This window comes from Phaseolus vulgaris, chromosome 4, assembly GCF_051622355.1.
Source record: "Phaseolus vulgaris cultivar YP4 chromosome 4, ASM5162235v1, whole genome shotgun sequence".
NCBI lineage: Eukaryota > Viridiplantae > Streptophyta > Magnoliopsida > Fabales > Fabaceae > Phaseolus > Phaseolus vulgaris.
The window spans coordinates 2,161,125-2,184,766 of NC_143501.1; the positions used below are offsets into that span (position 1 = coordinate 2,161,125).

General features: G+C 38.9%; 1 protein-coding gene across 1 annotated transcript; it reads left to right on the plus strand.

Annotated features, from left to right (window-relative positions):
* The first annotated feature begins 1,538 nt into the window (after nucleotides 1–1,538).
* LOC137836356 (alkane hydroxylase MAH1) lies at nucleotides 1,539–3,227 on the plus strand. Its single transcript, XM_068645087.2, has one exon. It carries the CDS (start codon nucleotides 1,583–1,585, stop codon nucleotides 3,110–3,112), a length of 1,530 nt encoding a protein of 509 aa, XP_068501188.2. The 5' UTR covers nucleotides 1,539–1,582; the 3' UTR covers nucleotides 3,113–3,227.
* Nucleotides 3,228–23,642: the final 20,415 nt, after the last annotated feature.

Genomic DNA, 23,642 nt, shown 5'->3' on the forward strand with positions numbered 1-23,642 from the left:
TCTGAAAGATTATTTAAACTAACTAAACAAAATTGCATTATTTAACTAAATTTGATGTTTTCAAATGAAATTTCATATTTAAATTTTATTGATACTTCTCAAGAGATACATATTATAAATTTCACTCTTCAAACTCATTAAATTAATTCTCAAAACTTAAAATTAGGACATAATGAAATAATTAAATAACGTAATATATTTTTACAAAAACTATGGGTTTTTACATAAAAATTAAATATCAATCCAATTAAAGCTTATGTGATACAAAGGGCCATTAAATATGGGTAGATCATTATGATCCAAAGGGCTATTTCTACAATTTAGAATGAAGGAACAGTGAATTTTGTGTAGGGATTTATATGGATGACAGTTAAGAAATTTGGAAGCACAAAAACAAAAAGCATTTTTAAGAATAACAGAATTAATCACATTGAAATGTTTACAATGGTACAACTAAATGTATGGTCTTGGGTCACGTCTAAGACAGAAGCTGCAAGTTTCTCTTATTCAGACGAGTGCCTGAATCCTTTCATATGTATAAAATCAATAAGAACTTGGACACCAGTGCCTCAAAGCAGTGGACGAAGTTTGGGGGGAGTTTTGTAAACTAACTCAAAGCCCCTCTTTTCAGTGATGTGGGGAACACTCGGCATAGAACTGCGTTGTTCGAGGTATACAAGCTCATGTGCGTGGTGTACACATTCATGTGCTTGTCCGGGATATAGGAAGTCCACTTCTGGTTACTGTATATGGGTTGGGATACCCCTGAAGTATCCCCTTTAATTTTACTTATTCATTGCTGATCAAAAAAAAAAATGTGCTTGTCCAGGTCGATCGTGCCATCATAACAATTCCTATTGAAGTCTTTCCACTTGTCCGGTAGTGGTACTCCGATTATGGAGTCGGTAAAAGGGTGTTGGCAGACCGAGTCCATAGTACCGGTCGTGGGGATCAACCTGTTCAGATAAGACTCGCCTTTGACCTCTTGGGTGTGAACTTTGTCCTTCGGCTCCTCAACAGTCTTGGGGCCGGTGGGGCTGGTGAAGGACCTCCCGACAAGATTGGTCAGCCCAACAACTGTCCCCCCTCCACACTTTCTTTTCATCTCTTCATTCTCCTTTTGAAGAGCTAGAATTTCATTCTCATTCTTCCAAGTGATCTCCTCATTTCTTCTCTTGATTACCTAACTCTTGATTGTTGATTAGGCTCACTAATTCTGTTTGGCTTTGTGGTGTCAATCGACATAATGAACAGGTACCGAATCATAGTCTTGATCGAGCTGGCCCTACCAGTACATTAAAGATGTTGCTCTTTGTGAAACAAAGAAGACGTGCACCTCTGTCTACCTTCATGCCAACAATTTCTTCAATTTCTGACCTAACTAGTCAACATCCTCTTTTCCAACTTCGTACAATGTTCATCGTTTCTTCTATATCTCCCCAAAAATTTAATATACACTTTTCACGTGAACATAAATCAACATCTAACCCTTTATAAGAGCATAATATGTATGCAAGTGCCACACACATCCTCAAGAAACAACATAAGAAACAAAGGTTTTTGTGTTGTTCATCAATTTACTATGGCACTATTGCTTGGCTATGCAGCAGCAACAGTTGCAGCACTCTTCTGCATCATGTATTTCTTCCATCGGAGAGCATGTTGCAGGTACCCTATCCTCACTGACCACCCCATCCTTGGCATGCTACCACAGTTACTCTTCAATTTGTGGCGTTTCCATGATTTTTTCACTGAGATATTGAAACAGAAGGGGGGAACTGGTGAGTTCACCGGACCATGGTTTACCAACATGAACTATTTGTTCACGAGTGACCCCCTAAACGTGCGCCACGTCATGAACACGAGTTTCCACAACTACGGGAAGGGACCCGTGTTTCGTGACATTTTTGAAGTCTTCGGAAAAGGGATTGTAGGCACTGATTCAGAAGCATGGAAATACAACAGGGATCTCGTTCATTATCTCTTGAAACAGAAAAAGTTCGAGGTGTTTCTAGAGAAAACCATTCACAAGAAGATCCAGAATAGCCTACTTCCCGTATTGGATCATGTACACCAACAAGGGAGCGTGGTGGATCTTCAAGATCTCTTCAACCGCTTCACTTTGGATAACATATGTTATTTAATCAATGGCCATGACCCTAATTGCCTTTCCGTGGATTTTCCCGAAGTTGAAATTGAGACGGCTTTTAATGAAGCGGGAGAGAGCCTTTTTCGCAGACATGTAGTGCCAAAGTGTGTTTGGAAGCTGCAGAAATGGCTTCAGATTGGGCAAGAGAAGAAGATGACAGAAGCGTGTAAGACGCTTGATGAGTTCATATATGCATGCATAGCGTCCAAGAGAAAAAATCTTAGCAAGTGCGTAGAAAAAAATGAAACGGAAGAAACTTCTGATGTTGACTTGTTGACAACTTTGATGAGAGAAGGGAAGGAAAAAGGAGAAGAACATGATGATATATTTCTAAGAGATACTGTGTTCAATTTTTTAGTGGCTGGGAGAGATGCCGTAACTTCAGCTCTCACTTGGTTCTTTTGGGTTGTTGCTACAAACCCTTTGGTGGAAGCCAAGATTCTTGAAGAGATCAAAGAAACGTTTGGAAGAAATGAAAAGAAAGCAGAGGTTTTAAGTGTGGAAGAAGTGAAAAAGCTGGTTTATCTGCATGGTGCTATATGTGAATCACTGAGGCTGTTTCCTCCCATACCCTTTGAACGCAAGGAAGCACTTAAATCTGACGTGCTTCCTAGTGGTCATGGTGTTAATCCAAGTACAGTTATATTGTTTTTCTTGTATTCAATGGGAAGATCTGAGGAAATATGGGGAGAAGATTGCATGGAGTTCAAGCCAGAGAGATGGATTTCAGAGAAAGGAGGTATTGTTTATGTACCATCTTACAAATTTGTTGCTTTTAACACAGGACCTAGGACTTGCTTGGGCAAAGGTGTCTCCTTAATTCAAATGAAGATGGTGGCAACTGCAATTTTGCACAAGTATCGTCTCCAAGTGGTGGAAGGTCATGTTGCTAAGCCAAAGCTTTCCATCGTTCTTCTGATGAAGGATGGGTTAAAGGTTACAATAAAGAAGAGAGAAATGTAATTTGATGTATGTGGGAATAACGATGTCAGAAACAGAAAGAAGTGTAAAAGATATAAAATAAAGTGTGATGTATGTGAAATGAAGCTAATAATGATGGTGTATAAGATGCCTTTGGTTTGATGAATGCCTTTGGTTTGATGAATGCATTTGGCTTATTGCAGTAAGTTCCCAGGTTTCTCTTCCGGGCAATTTTCTTAAAGTAGTATAGAAATGAGTTTATTTTTGAAAATTTACTTATTAAGTAGTACAAATATCACATTTTATTGTTGAAGTTGTGATAACGTATTACGTTTTCAGTAGTGTTAGAGAAGATGTCATGTTTAATCCATATAATGGAGTTTTGGTATATTGACACCTTCTGCACAGTAACATATATTTGACGCTCCAAACATGTCAATGACGTGACAGAGTGAGATTGCGTTCGGTGACGTGACAAGTTCAAAATAGGATAGTAGCGTGAATGAGTAGTGAGGCGCGAACTTCAAAATAAGGTAAAAAAGAATATATTACACTAGTTCTTAGTAACAATCGGTGTAATATATTATTTGTTTTTACTCAGAATGACCTATATTACACAAGTTAAACCATCTAACTGGTGTAATATATGGCTCATCTTCAAAATATTTTTGAATTTTTTTCATGAAGAGTGAGTGACCATAAACGTCACAAAAGTGACCACTTAAAGGCACACAAATAACTAATTTTGCGTGTGCCAGTACATGTGGGGGAACTTATGGCTGGATAAAAGGTTCTAGTAGGTGGGTGTCCAGTTCTGCCATGGGTGTAAAATATGACCCATATTACATCGGTTAAGCCATCTAACCAATGTAATATATGACCCATATTAAAAAAAATTTGATTTTTTTTTCATGAAGAATGTGTGCCCATAAACGTCACAAAAGTGACTACTTACAGGCACACGGTTAACCAGTTTTGCGTGTGCCAATATATGTTGAGGAACTTGTGGTTGGGTAACAAGTTCTGGTAGGGTGGGTATCCAGTTTTGCCATGGGTGTAATATATGGCTCATATTACACCGGTTAAGCCATCTAACCGGTGTATTATATGACCCATGTTCAAAAACTTTTTGAATTTTTTTTCATGTAGAGTGAGTAACCATAAACGTCACAGAAGTGATCACTTACAGAACACAGGTAACCAGTTTTGCGTGTGCCAGTACATGTGAAGGAACCCGTGGAAGGGTAAGTTCTGGTAGGGTGGGTGACCAGTTCTGCGATGGGTGTAAAATATAACCCATATTACACCGGTTAAGTCATCTAACTAGTGTAATATATGCCCCATATTAAAAAACTTTTTGATTTTTTTTTTCATGAAGAGTGAGTGGCAATAAACGTCACAGAAGTGACCACTTATAGGCACACATGTAACCAGTTTTGCGTGTGCCAGTACATGTGGAGGAACCTATAGCTGGGTAATAAGTTATGGTAGGGTGGGTGTCCAGTTTTGCCATGGGTGTAATATGTGGCCCATCTTAAACCAGTTAAGCCAGACCGAGAATGAACAAAACTGATTTTCCGAAAACAAAACGTCCTGACTTGTCTTTTCAATATCTCCTTTTTGTGATTTGTGTATGGACGTGCCTCCTTAGCTGGGTGCAAACAACGTATGAAAGTACTTGTGTGATTTTTATGGATTTTTTCAATGCAATATGGACCTAGAATAAAATTGCAGAAAGTAGGGCGAAATTTCACATATTTTGTACTCGCCTTGCTTTGCACAAAATTTATGAAAAATTCTCCCGAAATAATATTTTGTCAAAATTCCATGAAAGAATCTCAACTGAATTTGGGAAAATTGCAAAAAATTTCAGGTCAAGCGGATGAGTATTCACCTAGGAAAAAAATCAAAGTGTTTCACACAGAAACAAACCTTTCTGTTAACCCTGACAGTGATGAATAAAAACTTTATTACAAATCTTGTGAGACGAATTTAAGGCTCAAATTTCAATCAAAACAAAGTACACACAATGACGAATATATGGAAAAAATATTAGACCAAAATACACAAGGAATAAAGCGTAGTAAGTCACAAACCGAGAGTGAACAAAATTGGTTTTTCGAAAACAAAACGTCCTGACTTTTCTTCCCTATATCTCCTCTTTGTGATTTGTTTATGGACGTGTCTCCATAGCTGGGTGCATACAACATATGAAAGTACTTGTATAAATTTTTTCGGATTTTTTCAATGCAATACGTGTTAGAATGGATGACTTTAAACTAGAGGGGGGGTGAATTGTTTAAAGAGGATTTTCGAAAACTTTTAATACAAGAATGAAATTATTACAAGAAACAATTGATAAGAAATTCAGTTTATCAAAACAGCAATTAAAAACAGTAGTACCAGAAAAACAATCGGTTGTTTCACAGAAACAATCGGTTGTTTATACCAGTAAACAACAAACAAAACTGAATTTAAAGAGTTAAGGATAGAAAGATTTCACACAGATGTTTATACTGGTTCACTCCAAACCCACAGCTACATCCAGTCTTCTCAGAAACCCTGAGGAAATCCACTAAGCAATCACAACCTTGATCACTTACACCACAACCAAGAAAGTGACCTTGAACACCTCAAGACACACACTCTTCTTGGCCAACACACCAACACAAAGATTGCTGATCTTGATCCCCTCAAGAACACACAGCCAATCTCAGCAAACACTGAAACGAAACTTGATTCACAGAGTACAAGGATTACACTTGTTACAGAAGATAATCTGAAATCAATACAAGCAGAATCCTATTCCACAAACTTTGATCAATCACAAACTTTTAGCAATCTCAGCTCTTTGAAAAACTCAAAAACTCTTAGCAAAAACTTTTCAAAGATTGATTCTCAATTCTGTTTTTCTGAATTTATTCAAAGATGTAGTTTGTTATCAAATCTTAACAAACTCTTAAATTGCATTAAAAGATTGGTCAAAGCATTTAATGACTGGAGCGTAATCAGTTAAATCATTTTAAGCTCAGTCAAAGATAAAACAATTTTTCTGTTATGGTCCCAAAACAAACAATCGGTTGTTTCCTCGAATCAATCGGTTGTTTTGGTTTTAACAGCTTAACCATTTGAAAACCAGTTTTCAAATCTTTTCTCAAAACATCTAAGTATAAACAATCGGTTGTTTCGACAAAACAATCAGTTGTTTTAACTTAGTTTGAAAACATTTTACTTTCACAAAGATTGAGAATGCCTATGCTTTAGATTCGATCAAGGGGTGGATTACAACACTCAAACTACCCCAGAACTAGACTATAACAGCACATCAACAACAAGCATAGCCAAGGCTTCATCATCCTTCAAAGGGTTTGGATTCTTCAAAGCTTGAACACCACTTGTTTCAACAATACGAACCCAGAATAAAATTGCAGAAAAGTAGGGCAAAATTTCACAATTTTTGGTACCCTTGGTTTGCACCAAATTTCTGAAAAATTCTCCAGAAATAATTTTATGCTGAAATTCCATGTAAGAATCTCAACTAAATTTGGGACAAAACGCAACAAAATTCAGGTCGAATGGATGAGTATTCACCTAGGAAAAAAATAAAACAGTTTCACACATAAATGAACCTTCATTCCGGCCCTGGCAGTGAAGAAATTTTTTTTAATTGAAAATCTTGTGGAAAGAATTTGGGGCTCAAATCTCAGCCAAAACTCAGTACACACAATGACTAATGTTTGTTAAAAATTTCAGACCAAAAGACCCAAGGAATAAGGTGTACTATGTCCCAAAGCGAGAGTGAACAAAATTGGTTTTCCGAAAACAAAATGTCATTGATTTTCTTCACTATATGTCGTTTTTGTGATTTCTTTATGGACGTGCCTCCTTACCTGGGTGCAAACAACATATGAAAGTACTTGTGTGAATTTTTTCGGAATTTTCAACGCAATACGGACCTAGAATAAAATTTCAGAAAAGTAGGGCGAAATTTCAAAATTTTTGGTAGAGTATAGCTTTGGTTTGCAAAAAATTTCAGAAAAATTCCCCCGAAATAATTTTCTGCTGAAATTCCACGTAAGAATCTCTACTGAATTTGGGATAAAACGCGATAAATTTTGGTTAAACGAATGAGTATTTACCTATGAAAAAAATCAAACGGTTTCACACACAAACGAACCTTCCTTCTAGCCTTGACATTGACGAATTAATAATTTATTTCAAATCTTGTTTGGTAGAGGATAGCCTTGGTTTGCACAAAATTTCTGAAAAATTCTCCCGAAATAGTTTTTTCCTGAAATTCCACGTAAGGATCTCGACTGTATTTGGGACAAAACGCGACAAATTTCAGGTCAAACGGATGAGTATTGGCCTAGGAAAAACATGAAACAGTTTCGCACACAAACGAACCTTCCTTTCGGCGCTGACAGTGATGAATAAAAAATTTATTGCAAATGTTGTGGGACGAATTTTGGGCTAAAATCTCAGCCAAAACTCAATAGACACAATAAAGAATGTCTGGTAAAAATTTCAGACCAAAATTCCCATGGAGTAAAGCGTAGTAAGTCCCAGGCCGAGAGTGAACAAAACTGGTTTTCCGAAAAGAAAACGTCATGGCTTTTCTTTCCCGTATCTTCTTTTTGTGATTTGTTTATGGGCGTGCCTCCTTACCTGGGAGAAAACAACACATGAGGGTACTCGTGTGAATTTTTTCAGCACAATACGGACCCAGAATAAAATTGCAGAAAGTAGGGGGAAATTTCACCAGTTTTGGTAGAGGATAGCCTTAGTTTGCACAAAATTTCTGAAAAATTCTCCCGAAATAGTTTTTTCCTAAAATTCCACGTAAGGATCTCGACTGTATTTGAGACAAAACGCGACAAATTTCAGGTCAAACGGATGAGTATTGGCCTAGGAAAAAAATGAAACAGTTTCGCACACAAACGAACCTTCCTTTCGGCGCTGGCAGTGATGAATAAAAAATTTATTGCAAATGTTGTGGGACGACTTATGGGCTCAAATCTCATCCAAAACTCAATAGACACAATGAAGAATGTCTGGTAAAAATTTCAGACCAAAATACCCATGGAGTAAGGCGTAGTAAGTCCCAGGCCGAGAGTGAACAAAACTGGTTTTCCGAAAAGAAAACGTCATGCCTTTTCTTCCCTGTATCTTCATTTTGTGATTTGTTTATGGGCGTGCCTCCATACCTGGGTGAAAAGAACACATGAGGGTACTCGTGTGAATTTTTTCAGCGCAATACGGACACAGAATAAAATTGCAGAAAGTAGGGCGAAATTTCAGGAGTTTTGGTAGAGGATAGCCTTGGTTTGCACAAAATTTCTGAAAAATTCTCCCGAAATAGTTTTTTCCTGAAATTCCACGTAAGGATCTCGACTGTATTTGGGACAAAACGCGACAAATTTCAGGTGAAACGGATGAGTATTGGCCTAGGAAAAAAATTAAACAGTTTCGCACACAAAAGAACTTTCCTTTCGGCGCTGGCAGTGATGAATAAAAAATTTATTGCAAATGTTGTGGGACGAATTATGCGCTCAAATCTCATCCAAAACTCAATAGACACAATGTAGAATGTCTGGTAAGAACCCATGGAGTAAGGCGTAGTAAGGCCCAGGCCGAGAGTGAACAAAACTGGTTTTCCGAAAAGAAAACGTCATGGCTTTTCATCCCCGTATCTTCTTTTTGTGATTTGTTTATGGGCGTGCCTCCTTACCTGGGTGAAAACAACACATGAGGGTACTCGTGTGAATTTTTTCAGCGCAATACGGACCCAGAATGAAATTGCAGAAAGTAGGGCGAAATTTCACCAGTTTTGGTAGAGGATAGCCTTGGTTTGCACAAAATTTCTGAAAAATTCTTCCGAAATAGTTTTTTCCTGAAATTCCACGTAAGGATCTCGACTATATTTGGGACAAAACGCGTCAAATTTCAGGTCAAACGGATGAGTATTGGCCTAGGAAAAATATCAAACAATTTTCCACACAAACGAACCTTTCTTTCGGCGCTGGCAGTGATGAATAAAAAATTTATTGCAAATGTTGTGGGACGAATTTTGGGCTCAAATCTCATCCAAAACTCAATAGACACAATGAAGAATATCTGGTAAAAATTTCAGACAAAAATACCCATGGAGTAAGGCGTAGTAAGTCCCAGGCCGAGAGTGAACAAAACTGGTTTTCCGAAAAGAAAACGTCATGGCTTTTCATCCCCGTATCTTCTTTTTGTGATTTGTTTATGGGCGTGCCTCCTTACCTGGGTGAAAACAACACATGAGGGTACTCGTGTGAATTTTTTCAGCGCAATACGGACCCAGAATAAAATTGAAGAAAGCAGGGCGAAATTTCACAAGTTTTTGTAGAGGATAGCCTTGTTTTGCACAAAATTTCTGAAAAATTCTCCCGAAATAGGTTTTTCCTGAAATTCCACGTAAGGATCTCGACTTTATTTGGGACAAAACGCGACAAATTTCAGGGCAAATGGATGAGTATTGGCCTAGGAAAAAAATGAAACAGTTTCGCACACAAACGAACCTTCCTTTCGGCGCTGGCAGTGATGAACAAAAAATTTATTGCAAATGTTGTGGGACGAATTTTGGGCTCAAATATCATCCAAAACTCAATAGACACAATGAAGAATGTCTGGTAAAAATTTCAGACCAAAATTCCCGTGGAGTAAGGCGTAATAAGTCCCAGGCCGAAAGTGAACAAAACTGGTTTTCCGAAAAGAAAACGTCATGGCTTTTCTTCCCCGTATCTTCTTTTTGTGATTTGTTTATGGGCGTGCCTCCATACCTGGGTGAAAACAACACATGAGGGTAATCGTGTGAATTTTTTCAGTGCAATACGGACCCAGAATTAAATTAAAGAAAGTAGGGCGAAAATTCAGGAGGTTTGGTAGAGGATAGCCTTGGTTTGCACAAAATTTCTGAAAAATTCTCCCGAAATAGTTTTTTCCTGAAATTCCACGTAAGGATCTCGACTGTATTTGAGACAAAACGCGACAAATTTCAGGTCAAACGGATCAGTATTGGCCTAGGAAAAACATGAAACAGTTTCGAACACAAACGAACCTTCCTTTCGGCGCTGGCAGTGATGAATAAAAAATTTATTGCAAATGTTGTGGGAAGAATTTTGGGCTCAAATCTGAGCCAAAACTCAATAGACATAATGAAGAATGTCTGGTAAAAATTTCAGACCAAAATACCCATGGAGTAAGGCGTAGTAAGGCCCAGGCCGAGAGTGAACAAAACTAGTTTTCCGAAAAGAAAACGTCATGGCTTTTCTTCCCCGTATCTTCTTTTTTTGATTTGTTTATGGGCGTGCCTCCTTACCTGGGTGAAAACAACACATGAGGGTACTCGTGTGAATTTTTTCAGCGCAATACGGACCCAGAATGAAATTGCAGAAAGTAGGGCGAAATTTCACCAGTTTTGGTAGAGGATAGCGTTGGTTTGCACAAAATTTCTGAAAAATTCTCCCGAAATAGTTTTTTCCTGAAATTCCACGTAAGGATCTCGACTGTATTTGGGACAAAACGCGACAAATTTCAGGTCAAACGGATGAGTATTGGCCTAGGAAAAATATCAAACAATTTTCCACACAAACGAACCTTTCTTTCGGCGCTGGCAGTGATGAATAAAAAATTTATTGCAAATGTTGTGGGACGAATTTTGGGCTCAAATCTCATCCAAAACTCAATAGACACAATGAAGAATGTCTGGTAAAAATTTCAGACAAAAATACCCATGGAGTAAGGCGTAGTAAGTCCCAGGCCGAGAGTGAACAAAACTGGTTTTCCGAAAAGAAAACGTCATGGCTTTTCATCCCCGTATCTTCTTTTTGTGATTTGTTTATGGGCGTGCCTCCTTACCTGGGTGAAAACAACACATGAGGGTACTTGTGTGAATTTTTTCAGCGCAATACGGACCCAGAATAAAATTGAAGAAAGCAGGGCGAAATTTCACAAGTTTTTGTAGAGGATAGCCTTGGTTTGCACAAAATTTCTGAAAAATTCTCCCGAAATAGGTTTTTCCTGAAATTCCACGTAAGGATCTCGACTGTATTTGGGACAAAACGCGACAAATTTCAGGTCAAACGGATGAGTATTGGCCTAGGAAAAAAATCAAACAGTTTCGCACACAAACGAACCTTCCTTTCGGCGCTGGCAGTGATGAATAAAAAATTTATTGCAAATGTTGTGGGACGAATTTTGGGCACAAATCTCATCCAAAACTCAATAGACACAATGAAGAATGTCTGGTAAAACTTTCAGACCAAAATTCCCATGGAGTAAGGCGTAGTAAGTCCCAGGCCGAGAGTGAACAAAACTGTTTTTCCGAAAAGAAAACGTCATGGCTTTTCTTCCCCGTATCTTCTTTTTGTGATTTGTTTATGGGCGTGCCTCCATACCTGGGTGAAAACAACACATGAGGGTACTCGTGTGAATTTTTTCAGCGCAATACGGACCCAGAATTAAATTAAAGAAAGTAGGGCGAAATTTCACAAGTTTTGGTAGAGGATAGCCTTGGTTTGCACAAAATTTCTGAAAAATTCTCCCGAAATAGTTTTTTCCTGAAATTCCACGTAAGGATCTCGACTGTATTTGAGACAAAACGCGACAAATTTCAGGTCAAACGGATCAGTATTGGCCTAGGAAAAACATGAAACAGTTTCGAACACAAACGAACCTTCCTTTCGGCGCTGGCAGTGATGAATAAAAAATTTATTGCCAATGTTGTGGGAAGAATATTGGGCTCAAATCTGAGCCAAAACTCAATAGACATAATGAAGAATGTCTGGTAAAAATTTCAGTCCAAAATACCCATGGAGTAAAGCGTAGTAAGTCCCAGGCCGAGAGTGAACAAAAATGGTTTTCCGAAAAGAAAACGTCAATGGATTTTCTTCCCCGTATCTTCTTTTTCTGATTTGTTTATGGGCGTGCCTCCATACCTGGGTGAAAACAACACATGAGGGTACTCGTGTGAATTTTTTCAGCGCAATACGGACACAGAATAAAATTGCAGAAAGTAGGGCGAAATTTCAGGAGTTTTGGTAGAGGATAGCCTTGGTTTGCACAAAATTTCTGAAAAATTCTCCCGAAATAGTTTTTTCCTGAAATTCCACGTAAGGATCTCGACTGTATTTGGGACAAAACGCGACAAATTTCAGGTCAAACGGATGAGTATTGGCCTAGGAAAAATATCAAACAATTTTCCACACAAACGAACCTTTCTTTCGGCGCTGGCAGTGATGAATAAAAAATTTATTGCAAATGTTGTGGGACGAATTTTGGGCTCAAATCTCATCCAAAACTCAATAGACACAATGAAGAATGTCTGGTAAAAATTTCAGACAAAAATACCCATGGAGTAAGGCGTAGTAAGTCCCAGGCCGAGAGTGAACAAAACTGGTTTTCCGAAAAGAAAACGTCATGGCTTTTCATCCCCGTATCTTCTTTTTGTGATTTGTTTATGGGCGTGCCTCCTTACCTGGGTGAAAACAACACATGAGGGTACTCGTGTGAATTTTTTCAGCGCAATACGGACCCAGAATAAAATTGAAGAAAGCAGGGCGAAATTTCACAAGTTTTTGTAGAGGATAGCCTTGGTTTGCACAAAATTTCTGAAAAATTCTCCCGAAATAGGTTTTTCCTGAAATTCCACGTAAGGATCTCGACTGTATTTGGGACAAAACGCGACAAATTTCAGGGCAAACGGATGAGTATTGGCCTAGGAAAAAAACGAAACAGTTTCGCACACAAACGAACCTTCCTTTCGGCGCTGGCAGTGATGAATAAAAAATTTATTGCAAATGTTGTGGGACGAATTTTGGGCTCAAATATCATCCAAAACTCAATAGACACAACGAAGAATGTCTGGTAAAACTTTCAGACCAAAATTCCCATGGAGTAAGGCGTAGTAAGTCCCAGGCCGAGAGTGAACAAAACTAGTTTTCCGAAAAGAAAACGTCATGGCTTTTCTTCCCCGTATCTTCTTTTTGTGATTTGTTTATGGGCGTGCCTCCATACCTGGGTGAAAAGAACACATGAGGGTACTCGTGTGAATTTTTTCAGCGCAATACGGACCCAGAATTAAATTAAAGAAAGTAGGGGGAAATTTCACCAGTTTTGGTAGAGGATAGCCTTGGTTTGCACAAAATTTCTGAAAAATTCTCCCGAAATAGTTTTTTCCTGAAATTCCACGTAAGGATCTCGACTGTATTTGAGACAAAACGCGACAAATTTCAGGTCAAACGGATCAGTATTGGCCTAGGAAAAACATGAAACAGTTTCGAACACAAACGAACCTTCCTTTCGGCGCTGGCAGTGATGAATAAAAAATTTATTGCAAATGTTGTGGGAAGAATTTTGGGCTCAAATCTGAGCCAAAACTCAATAGACATAATGAAGAATGTCTGGTAAAAATTTCAGTCCAAAATACCCATGGAGTAAAGCGTAGTAAGTCCCAGGCCGAGAGTGAACAGAACTGGTTTTCCGAAAAGAAAACGTCATGGCTTTTCTTCCCCGTATCTTCTTTTTCTGATTTGTTTATGGGCGTGCCTCCATACCTGGGTGAAAACAACACATGAGGGTACTCGTGTGAATTTTTTCAGCGCAATACGGACACAGAATAAAATTGCAGAAAGTAGGGCGAAATTTCAGGAGTTTTGGTAGAGGATAGCCTTGGTTTGCACAAAATTTTTGAAAAATTCTCCCGAAATAGTTTTTTCCTGAAATTCCACGTAAGAATCTCGACTGTATTTGGGACAAAACGCGACAAATTTCAGGTCAAACGGATGAGTATTGGCCTAGGAAAAATATCAAACAATTTTCCACACAAACGAACCTTTCTTTCGGCGCTGGCAGTGATGAATAAAAAATTTATTGCAAATGTTGTGGGACGAATTATGGGCTCAAATCTCATCCAAAACTCAATAGACACAATGTAGGATGTCTGGTAAAGATTTCATACCAAAATACCCATGGAGTAAGGCGTAGTAAGGCCCAGGCCGAGAGTGAACAAAACTGGTTTTCCGAATAGAAAACGTCATGGCTTTTCTTCCCCGTATCTTCTTTTTTTGATTTGTTTATGGGCGTGCCTCCTTACCTGGGTGAAAACAACACATGAGGGTACTCGTATGAATTTTTTCAGCGCAATACGGACCCAGAATGAAATTGCAGAAAGGAGGGCGAAATTTCACCAGTTTTGGTAGAGGATAGCCTTGGTTTGCACAAAATTTCTGAAAAATTCTCCCGAAATAGTTTTTTCCTGAAATTCCATGTAAGGATCTCGACTGTATTTGGGACAAAATGCGACAAATTTCAGGTCAAACGGATGAGTATTGGCCTAGGAAAAATATCAAACAATTTTCCACACAAACGAACCTTTCTTTCGGCGCTGGCAGTGATGAATAAAAAATTTATTGCAAATGTTGTGGGACGAATTTTGGGCTCAAATCTCATCCAAAACTCAATAGACACAATGGAGAATGTCTGGTAAAAATTTCAGACAAAAATACCCATGGAGTAAGGCGTAGTATGTCCCAGGCCGAGAGTGAACAAAACTGGTTTTCCGAAAAGAAAACGTCATGGCTTTTCATCCCCGTATCTTCTTTTTGTGATTTGTTTGTGGGCGTGCCTCCTTACCTGGGTGAAAACAACACATGAGGGTACTCGTGTGAATTTTTTCAGCGCAATACGGACCCAGAATAAAATTGAAGAAAGCAGGGCGAAATTTCACAAGTTTTTGTAGAGGATAGCCTTGGTTTGCACAAAATTTCTGAAAAATTCACCCGAAATAGGTTTTTCCTGAAATTCCACGTAAGGATCTCGACTGTATTTGGGACAAAACGCGACAAATTTCAGGGCAAACGGATGAGTATTGGCCTAGGAAAAAAATGAAACAGTTTCGCACACAAACGAACCTTCCTTTCGGCGCTGGCAGTGATGAATAAAAAATTTATTGCAAATGTTGTGGGACGAATTTTGGGCTCAAATATCATCCAAAACTCAATAGACACAATGAAGAATGTCTGGTAAAAATTTCAGACCAAAATTCCCATGGAGTAAGGCGTAGTAAGTCCCAGGCCGAGAGTGAACAAAACTGGTTTTCCGAAAAGAAAACGTCATGGCTTTTTTTCCCCGTATCTTCTTTTTGTGATTTGTTTATGGGTGTGCCTCCTTACCTGGGTGAAAACAACACATGAGGGTACTCGTGTGAATTTTGTCAGCGCAATACGGACCCAGAATAAAATTGCAGAAAGTAGGGCGAAATTTCACAAGTTTTGGTAGAGGATAGCCTGGGTTTACTCAAAATTTCTGAAAAATTCTCCCGAAATAGTTTTTTCCTGAAATTCCACGTCAGGATCTCGACTGTATTTGGGACAAAACGGGACAAATTTCAGGTCAAACGGATGAGTATTGGCCTAGGAAAAAAATCAAACAGTTTCGCACACAAACGAACCTTCCTTTCGGCGCTGGCAGTGATGAAATAAAAAATTTACTGCAAATGTTGTGGGACGAATTTTGGGCTCAAATCTCATCCAAAACTCAATAGACAAAATGAAGAATGTCTGGTAAAATTTTCAGACAAAAATACCCATGGAGTAAGGCGTAGTAAGTCCCAGGCCGAGAGTGAACAAAACTGGTTTTCCGAAAAGAAAACGTCATGGCTTTTCTTCCCCGTATCTTCTTTTTGTGATTTGTTTATGGGCGTGCCTCCTTACCTGGGTGAAAACAACACATGAGGGTACTCGTCTGAATTTTTTAGGCGCAATACGGACCCAGAATTTAATTGCAGAAAGTAGGGCCAAATTTCACAAGTTTTGGTAGAGGATAGCCTTGGTTTGCACAAAATTTCTGAAAAATTCTCCCGAAATAGTTTTTTCATGAAATTCCACGTATGGATCTCGACTGTATTTGGGACAAAACGCGACAGATTTCAGGTCAAACGGATGAGTATTGACCTAGGAAAAAAATCAAACAGTTTCGCACACAAACGAACCTTCGTTTCGGCGCTGGCAGTGATGAATAAAAAATTTATTGCAAATGTTGTGGGACGAATTTTGGGCACAAATCTCATCAAAAACTCAATAGACAAAATGAAGAATGTCTGGTAAAATTTTCAGACAAAAATACCCATGGAGTAAGGCGTAGTAAGTCCCAGGCCGAGAGTGAACAAAACTGGTTTTCCGAAAAGAAAACGTCATGGCTTTTCTTCCCCGTATCTTCTTTTTGTGATTTGTTTATGGGTGTGCCTCCTTACCTGGGTGAAAACAACACATGAGGGTACTCGTGTGAATTTTGTCAGCGCAATACGGACCCAGAATAAAATTGCAGAAAGTAGGGCGAAATTTCACAAGTTTTGGTAGAGGATAGCCTGGGTTTACTCAAAATTTCTGAAAAATTCTCCCGAAATAGTTTTTTCCTGAAATTCCACGTCAGGATCTCGACTGTATTTGGGACAAAACGGGACAAATTTCAGGTCAAACGGATGAGTATTGGCCTAGGAAAAAAATCAAACAGTTTCGCACACAAACGAACCTTCCTTTCGGCGCTGGCAGTGATGAAATAAAAAATTTACTGCAAATGTTGTGGGACGAATTTTGGGCTCAAATCTCATCCAAAACTCAATAGACAAAATGAAGAATGTCTGGTAAAATTTTCAGACAAAAATACCCATGGAGTAAGGCGTAGTAAGTCCCAGGCCGAGAGTGAACAAAACTGGTTTTCCGAAAAGAAAACGTCATGGCTTTTCTTCCCCGTATCTTCTTTTTGTGATTTGTTTATGGGCGTGCCTCCTTACCTGGGTGAAAACAACACATGAGGGTACTCGTCTGAATTTTTTAGGCGCAATACGGACCCAGAATTTAATTGCAGAAAGTAGGGCCAAATTTCACAAGTTTTGGTAGAGGATAGCCTTGGTTTGCACAAAATTTCTGAAAAATTCTCCCGAAATAGTTTTTTCATGAAATTCCACGTATGGATCTCGACTGTATTTGGGACAAAACGCGACAGATTTCAGGTCAAACGGATGAGTATTGACCTAGGAAAAAAATCAAACAGTTTCGCACACAAACGAACCTTCGTTTCGGCGCTGGCAGTGATGAATAAAAAATTTATTGCAAATGTTGTGGGACGAATTTTGGGCACAAATCTCATCAAAAACTCAATAGACAAAATGAAGAATGTCTGGTAAAATTTTCAGACAAAAATACCCATGGAGTAAGGCGTAGTAAGTCCCAGGCCGAGAGTGAACAAAACTGGTTTTCCGAAAAGAAAACGTCATGGCTTTTCTTCCCCGTATCTTCTTTTTGTGATTTGTTTATGGGCGTGCCTCCTTACCTGGGTGAAAACAACACATGAGGGTACTCGTGTGAATTTTTTCAGGGCAATTCGGAACCAGAATAAAATTGCAGAAAGTAGGGCGAAATTTCACAAGTTTTGGTAGAGGATAGCCTTGGTTTGCACAAAATTTCTGAAAAATTCTCCCGAAATAGTTTTTTCCTGAAATTCCACGTAAGGATCTCGACTGTATTTGGGACAAAACGCGACAAATTTCAGGTCAAACGGATGAGTATTGGCCTAGGAAAAAAACTCAAACAGTTTCGCACACAAACGAACCTTCCTTTCGGCGCTGGCAGTGATGAATAAAAAATTTATTGCAAATGTTGTGGGACGAATTTTGGGCTCAAATCTCATCCAAAACTCAATAGACAAAATGAAGAATGTCTGGTAAAAATTTCAGACCAAAATACCCATGGAGTAAGGCGTAGTAAGTCCCAGACCGAGAGTGAACAAAACTGGTTTTCCGAAAAGAAAACGTCATGGCTTTTCTTCCCCGTATCTTCTTTTTGTGATTTTTTTATGGGCGTGCCTCCATATCTTGGTGAAAACAACACATGAGGGTACTCGTGTGAATTTTTTCTGCGCAATACGGTCCCAGAATAAAATTGATGAAAGTAGGGCGAAATTTCACAAGTTTTGGTAGAGCCTTGGTTTGCACAAAATTTCTGAAAAATTCTCCCGAAATAGTTTTTTCCTGAAATTCCACGTAAGGATCTCGACTGTATTTGGGACAAAATGCGACAAATTCCAGGTCAAACGGATGAGTATTGGCCTAGGAAAAAAATCAAACAGTTTCGCACAAAAACGAACCTTCCTTTCGGCGCTGGCAGTAATGAATAAAAAATTTATTGCAAGTGTTGTGGGACGAATTTTGGGCTCAAATCATATCCTAAACTCAATAGACACAATGAAGAATGTCTGGTAAAAATTTCAGACCAAAATTTCCATGGAGTAAAGCGTAGTAAGTCCCAGGCCGAGAGTGAACAAAACTGGTTTTCCGAAAAGAAAACGTCATGGCTTTTCTTCCCCGTATCTTCTTTTTGTGATTTGTTTATGGGCGTGCCTCCATACCTGGCTGAAAAAAACACATGAGGGTACTCGTGTGAATTTTTTCAGCGCAATACGAACCCAGAATTAAATTGCAGAAAGTAGGGCGAAATTTCACAAGTTTTGGTAGAGGATAGCCTTGGATTGCACAAAATTTCTGAAAAATTCTCCCGAAATAATTTTTTCCTGAAATTCCACGTAAGGATCTCGACTGTATTTGGGACAAAATGCGACAAATTTCAGGTCAAACGGATGAGTATTGGCCTAGGAAAAAAATCAAACAGTTTCGCACACAAACGAACCTTCCTTTCGGCGCTGGCAGTGATGAATAAAAAATTTACTGTAAATGTTGTGGGACGAATTTTGGGCTCAAATCTCATCCAAAACTCAATAGACAAAATGAAGAATGTCTGGTAAAATTTTCAGACAAAAATACCCGTGGAGTAAGGCGTAGTAAGTCCCAGGCCGAGAGTGAACAAAACTGGTTTTCCGAAAAGAAAACGTCATGGCTTTTCATCCCCGTATCTTCTTTTTGTGATTTGTTTATGGGCGTGCCTCCATACCTGGCTGAAAAAAGCAGATGAAGGTACTCGTGTGAATTTTTTCAGCGCAATACGGATCCAGAATAAAATTGCAGAAAGTAGGGCAAAATTTCACAAGTTTTTGTAGAGGTTAGCCTTGGTTTGCACAAAATTCCCGAAATAGTTTTTTCTTGAAATTCCACGTAAGGATCTCAACTGTATTTGGGACAAAACGCGACAAATTTCAGGTCAAACGGATGAGTATTGGCCTAGGAAAAAAATCAAACAGTTTCGCACACAAACGAACCTTCCTTTCAGCGCTGGCAGTGATGAATAAAAAATTTATTGCAAATGTTGTGGGACGAATTTTGGGCTCAAATCTCATCCAAAACTCAATAGACACAATGAAGAATGTCTGGTAAAAATTTCAGACCAAAATACCCATGGAGTAAGGCGTAGTAAGTCCCAGACCGAGAGTGAACAAAACTGGTTTTCCGAAAAGAAAACGTCATGGCTTTTCTTCCCCGTATCTTCTTTTTGTGATTTGTTTATGGGCGTGCCTCCATACCTGGCTGAAAAAAGCAGATGAAGGTACTCGTGTGAATTTTTTCAGCGCAATACGGACCCAGAATAAAATTGCAGAAAGTAGGGTAAAATTTCACAAGTTTTTGTAGATGTTAGCCTTGGTTTGCACAAAATTTCTGAAAAATTCTCCCGAAATAGTTTTTACCTGAAATTCCACGTAAGGATCTTGACTGTATTTGGGACAAAACGCGACAAATTTCAGGTCAAACGGATGAGTATTGGCCTAGGAAAAAAATCAAACAGTTTCGCACAAAAACGAACCTTCCTTTCGGCGCTGGCAGTGATGAATAAAAAATTTATTGCAAATGTTGTGGGACGAATTTTGGGCTCAAATCATATCCAAAACTCAATAGACACAATGAAGAATGTCTGGTAAAAATTTCAGACCAAGATACCCATGGAGTAAAGCGTAGTAAGTCCCAGGCCGAGAGTGAACAAAACTGGTTTTCCGAAAAGAAAACGTCATGGCTTTTCTTCCCCGTATCTTCTTTTTGTGATTTGTTTATGGGCGTGCCTCCTTACCTGGGTGAAAACAACACATGAGGGTACTCGTGTGAATTTTTTAGGCGCAATACGGACCCAGAATTTAATTGCAGAAAGTAGGGCCAAATTTCACAAGTTTTGGTAGAGGATAGCCTTGGATTGCCCAAAATTTCTGAAAAATTCTCCCGAAATAGTTTTTTCCTGAAATTCCACGTAAGGATCTCGACTGTATTTGGGACAAAACGCGACAAATTTCAGGTCAAACGGATGAGTATTGGCTTAGGAAAAAAATCAAACAGTTTCGCACACAAACGAACCTTCCTTTCAGCGCTGGCAGTGATGAATAAAAAATTTATTGCAAATGTTGTGGGACGAATTTTGGGCTCAAATCTCATCCAAAACTCAATAGACACAATGAAGAATGTCTGGTAAAAATTTCAGACCAAAATACCCATGGAGTAAGGCGTAGTAAGTCCCAGGCCGAGAGTGAACAAAACTGGTTTTCCGAAAACAAAACGTCATGGCTTTTCTTCCCCGTATCTTCTTTTTGTGATTTGTTTATGGGCGTGCCTCCATACCTGGCTGAAAAAAGCAGATGAAGGTACTCGTGTGAATTTTTTCAGCGCAATACGGACCCAGAATAAAATTGCAGAAAGTAGGGCAAAAATTCACAAGTTTTTGTAGAAGTTAGCCTTGGTTTGCACAAAATTCCCGAAATAGTTTTTTCTTGAAATTCCACGTAAGGATCTCGACTGTATTTGGGACAAAACGCGACAAATTTCAGGTCAAACGGATCAGTATTGGCCTAGGAAAAAAATCAAACAGTTTCGCACACAAACGAACCTTCCTTTCGGCGCTGGCAGTGATGAATAAAAAATTTATTGCAAATATTGTGGGACGAATTTTGGGCTCAAATCTCATCCAAAACTCAATAGACACAATGAAGAATGTCTGGTAAAAATTTCAGACCAAAATACCCATGGAGAAAGCGTAGTAAGTCCCAGGCCGAGAGTGAACAAAACTGGTTTTCCGAAAAGAAAACGTCATGGCTTTTCTTCCCCGTATCTTCTTTTTGTGATTTGTTTATGGGCGTGCCTCCTTACCTGGGTGAAAACAACACATGAGGGTACTAGTCTGAATTTTTTAGGCGCAATACGGACCCAGATTTTAATTGCAGAAAGTAGGGCGAAATTTCACAAGTTTTGGTAGAGGATAGCCTTGGATTGCCCAAAATTTCTGAAAAATTCTCCCGAAATAGTTTTTTCCTGAAATTCCACGTAAGGATCTCGACTGTATTTGGGAAAAAACGCGACAAATTTCAGGTCAAACGGATGAGTATTGGCCTAGGAAAAAAATCAAACAGTTTCGCACACAAACGAACCTTCTTTTCAGCGCTAGCAGTGACGAATAAAAAATTTATTGCAAATGTTGTGGGACGAATTTTGGGCTCAAATATCATCCAAAACTCAATAGACACAATGAACAATGTCTGGTAAAAATTTCAGACCAAAATACCCATGGAGTAAGGCGTAGTAAGTCCCAGGCCGAGAGTGAACAAAACTGGTTTTCCGAAAAGAAAACGTCATGGCTTTTCTTCCCCGTATCTTCTTTTTGTGATTTGTTAATGGCCGTGCCTCCTTACCTGGGCGAAAACAACACATCAGGGTACTCGTGTGAATTTTTTCAGCGCAACACGGACCCAGAATTTAATTCCAGAAAGTAGGGTCAAATTTCACAAGTTTTGGTAGAGGATAGCCTTGGATTGCACAAAATTTCTGAAAAATACTCCCGAAATAGTTTTTTCCTGAAATTCCACGTAAGGATCTCGACTGTATTTGGGACAAAACGCGACAAATTTCAGGTCAAACGGATGAGTATTGGCCTAGGAAAAAAATCAAACAGTTTCGCACACAAACGAACCTTCCTTTCGGCGCTGGCAGTGATGAATAAAAAATTTATTGCAAATGTTGTGGGACGAATTTTCGGCTCAAATCTCATCCAAAACTCAATAGACACAATGAAGAATGTCTGGTAAAAATTTCAGACCAAAATACCCATGGAGTAAGGCGTAGTAAGTCCCATGCCGAGAGTGAACAAAACTGGTTTTCCGAAAAGAAAACGTCATGGCGTTTCTTCCCCGTATCTTCTTTTTGTGATTTGTTAATGGGCGTGCCTCCTTACCTGGGTGAAAACAACACATCATGGTACTCGTGTGAATTTTTTCAGCGCAATACGGACCCAGAATTTAATTCCAGAAAGTAGGGCCAAATTTCACAAGTTTTGGTAGAGGATAGCCTTGGATTGCACAAAATTTCTGAAAAATTCTCCCGAAATAGTTTTTTCCTGAAATTCCACGTAAGGATCTCGACTGTATTTGGGACAAAACGCGACAAATTTCAGGTCAAACGGATGAGTATTGGCCTAGGAAAAAAATCAAACAGTTTCGCACACAAACGAACCTTCCTTTCGGCGCTGGCAGTGATGAATAAAAAATTTATTGCAAATGTTGTGGGACGAATCTTGGGCTCAAATCTCATCCAAAACTCAATAGACACAATTAAGAATGTCTGGTAAAAATTTCATACCAAAATACCCTTGGAGTAAGGCGTAGTAAGTCCCAGGCCGAGAGTGAACAAAACTGGTTTTCCGAAAAGAAAACGTCATGGCTTTTCTTCCCCGTATCTTCTTTTTGTGATTTGTTAATGGGCGTGCCTCCTAACCTGGGTGAAAACAACACATGAGGGTACTCGTCTGAATTTTTTCAGCGCAATACGGACCCAGAATTTAATTGCAGAAAGTAGGGTGAAATTTCACAAGTTTTGGTAGAGGATAGCCTTGGATTGCACAAAATTTCTGAAAAATTCTCCCGAAATATTTTTTTCCTGAAATTCCACGTAAGGATCTCGACTGTATTTGGGACAAAACGCGACAAATTTCAGGTCAAACGGATGAGTATTGGCCTAGGAAAAAAATCAAACAGTTTCGCACACAAACGAACCTTCCTTTCGGCGCTGGCAGTGATGAATAAAAAATTTATTGCAAATGTTGTGGGACGAATTTTGGGCACAAATCTCATCCAAAACTCAATAGACACAATGAAGAATGTCTGGTAAAAATTTCAGACCAAAATACCCATGGAGTAAGGCGTAATAAGTCCCAGGCCGAGAGTGAACATAACTGGTTTTCCGAAAAGAAAACGTCATGGCTTTTCTTCCCCGTATCTTCTTTTTGTGATTTGTTAATGGGCGTGCCTCCTTACCTGGGTGAAAACAACACATGAGGGTACTCGTCTGAATTTTTTCAGCGCAATACGGACCCAGAATTTAATTGCAGAAAGTAGGGCGAAATTTCACAAGTTTTGGTAGAGGATAGCCTTAGATTGCACAAAATTTCTGAAAAATTCTCCCGAAATAGTTTTTTCCTGAAATTCCACGTAAGGATCTCGACTGTATTTGGGACAAAACGCGACAAATTTCAGGTCAAACGGATGAGTATTGGCCTAGGAAAAAAATCAAACAGTTTCGCACAAAAACGAACCTTCCTTTCGGCGCTGGCAGTGATGAATAAAAAATTTA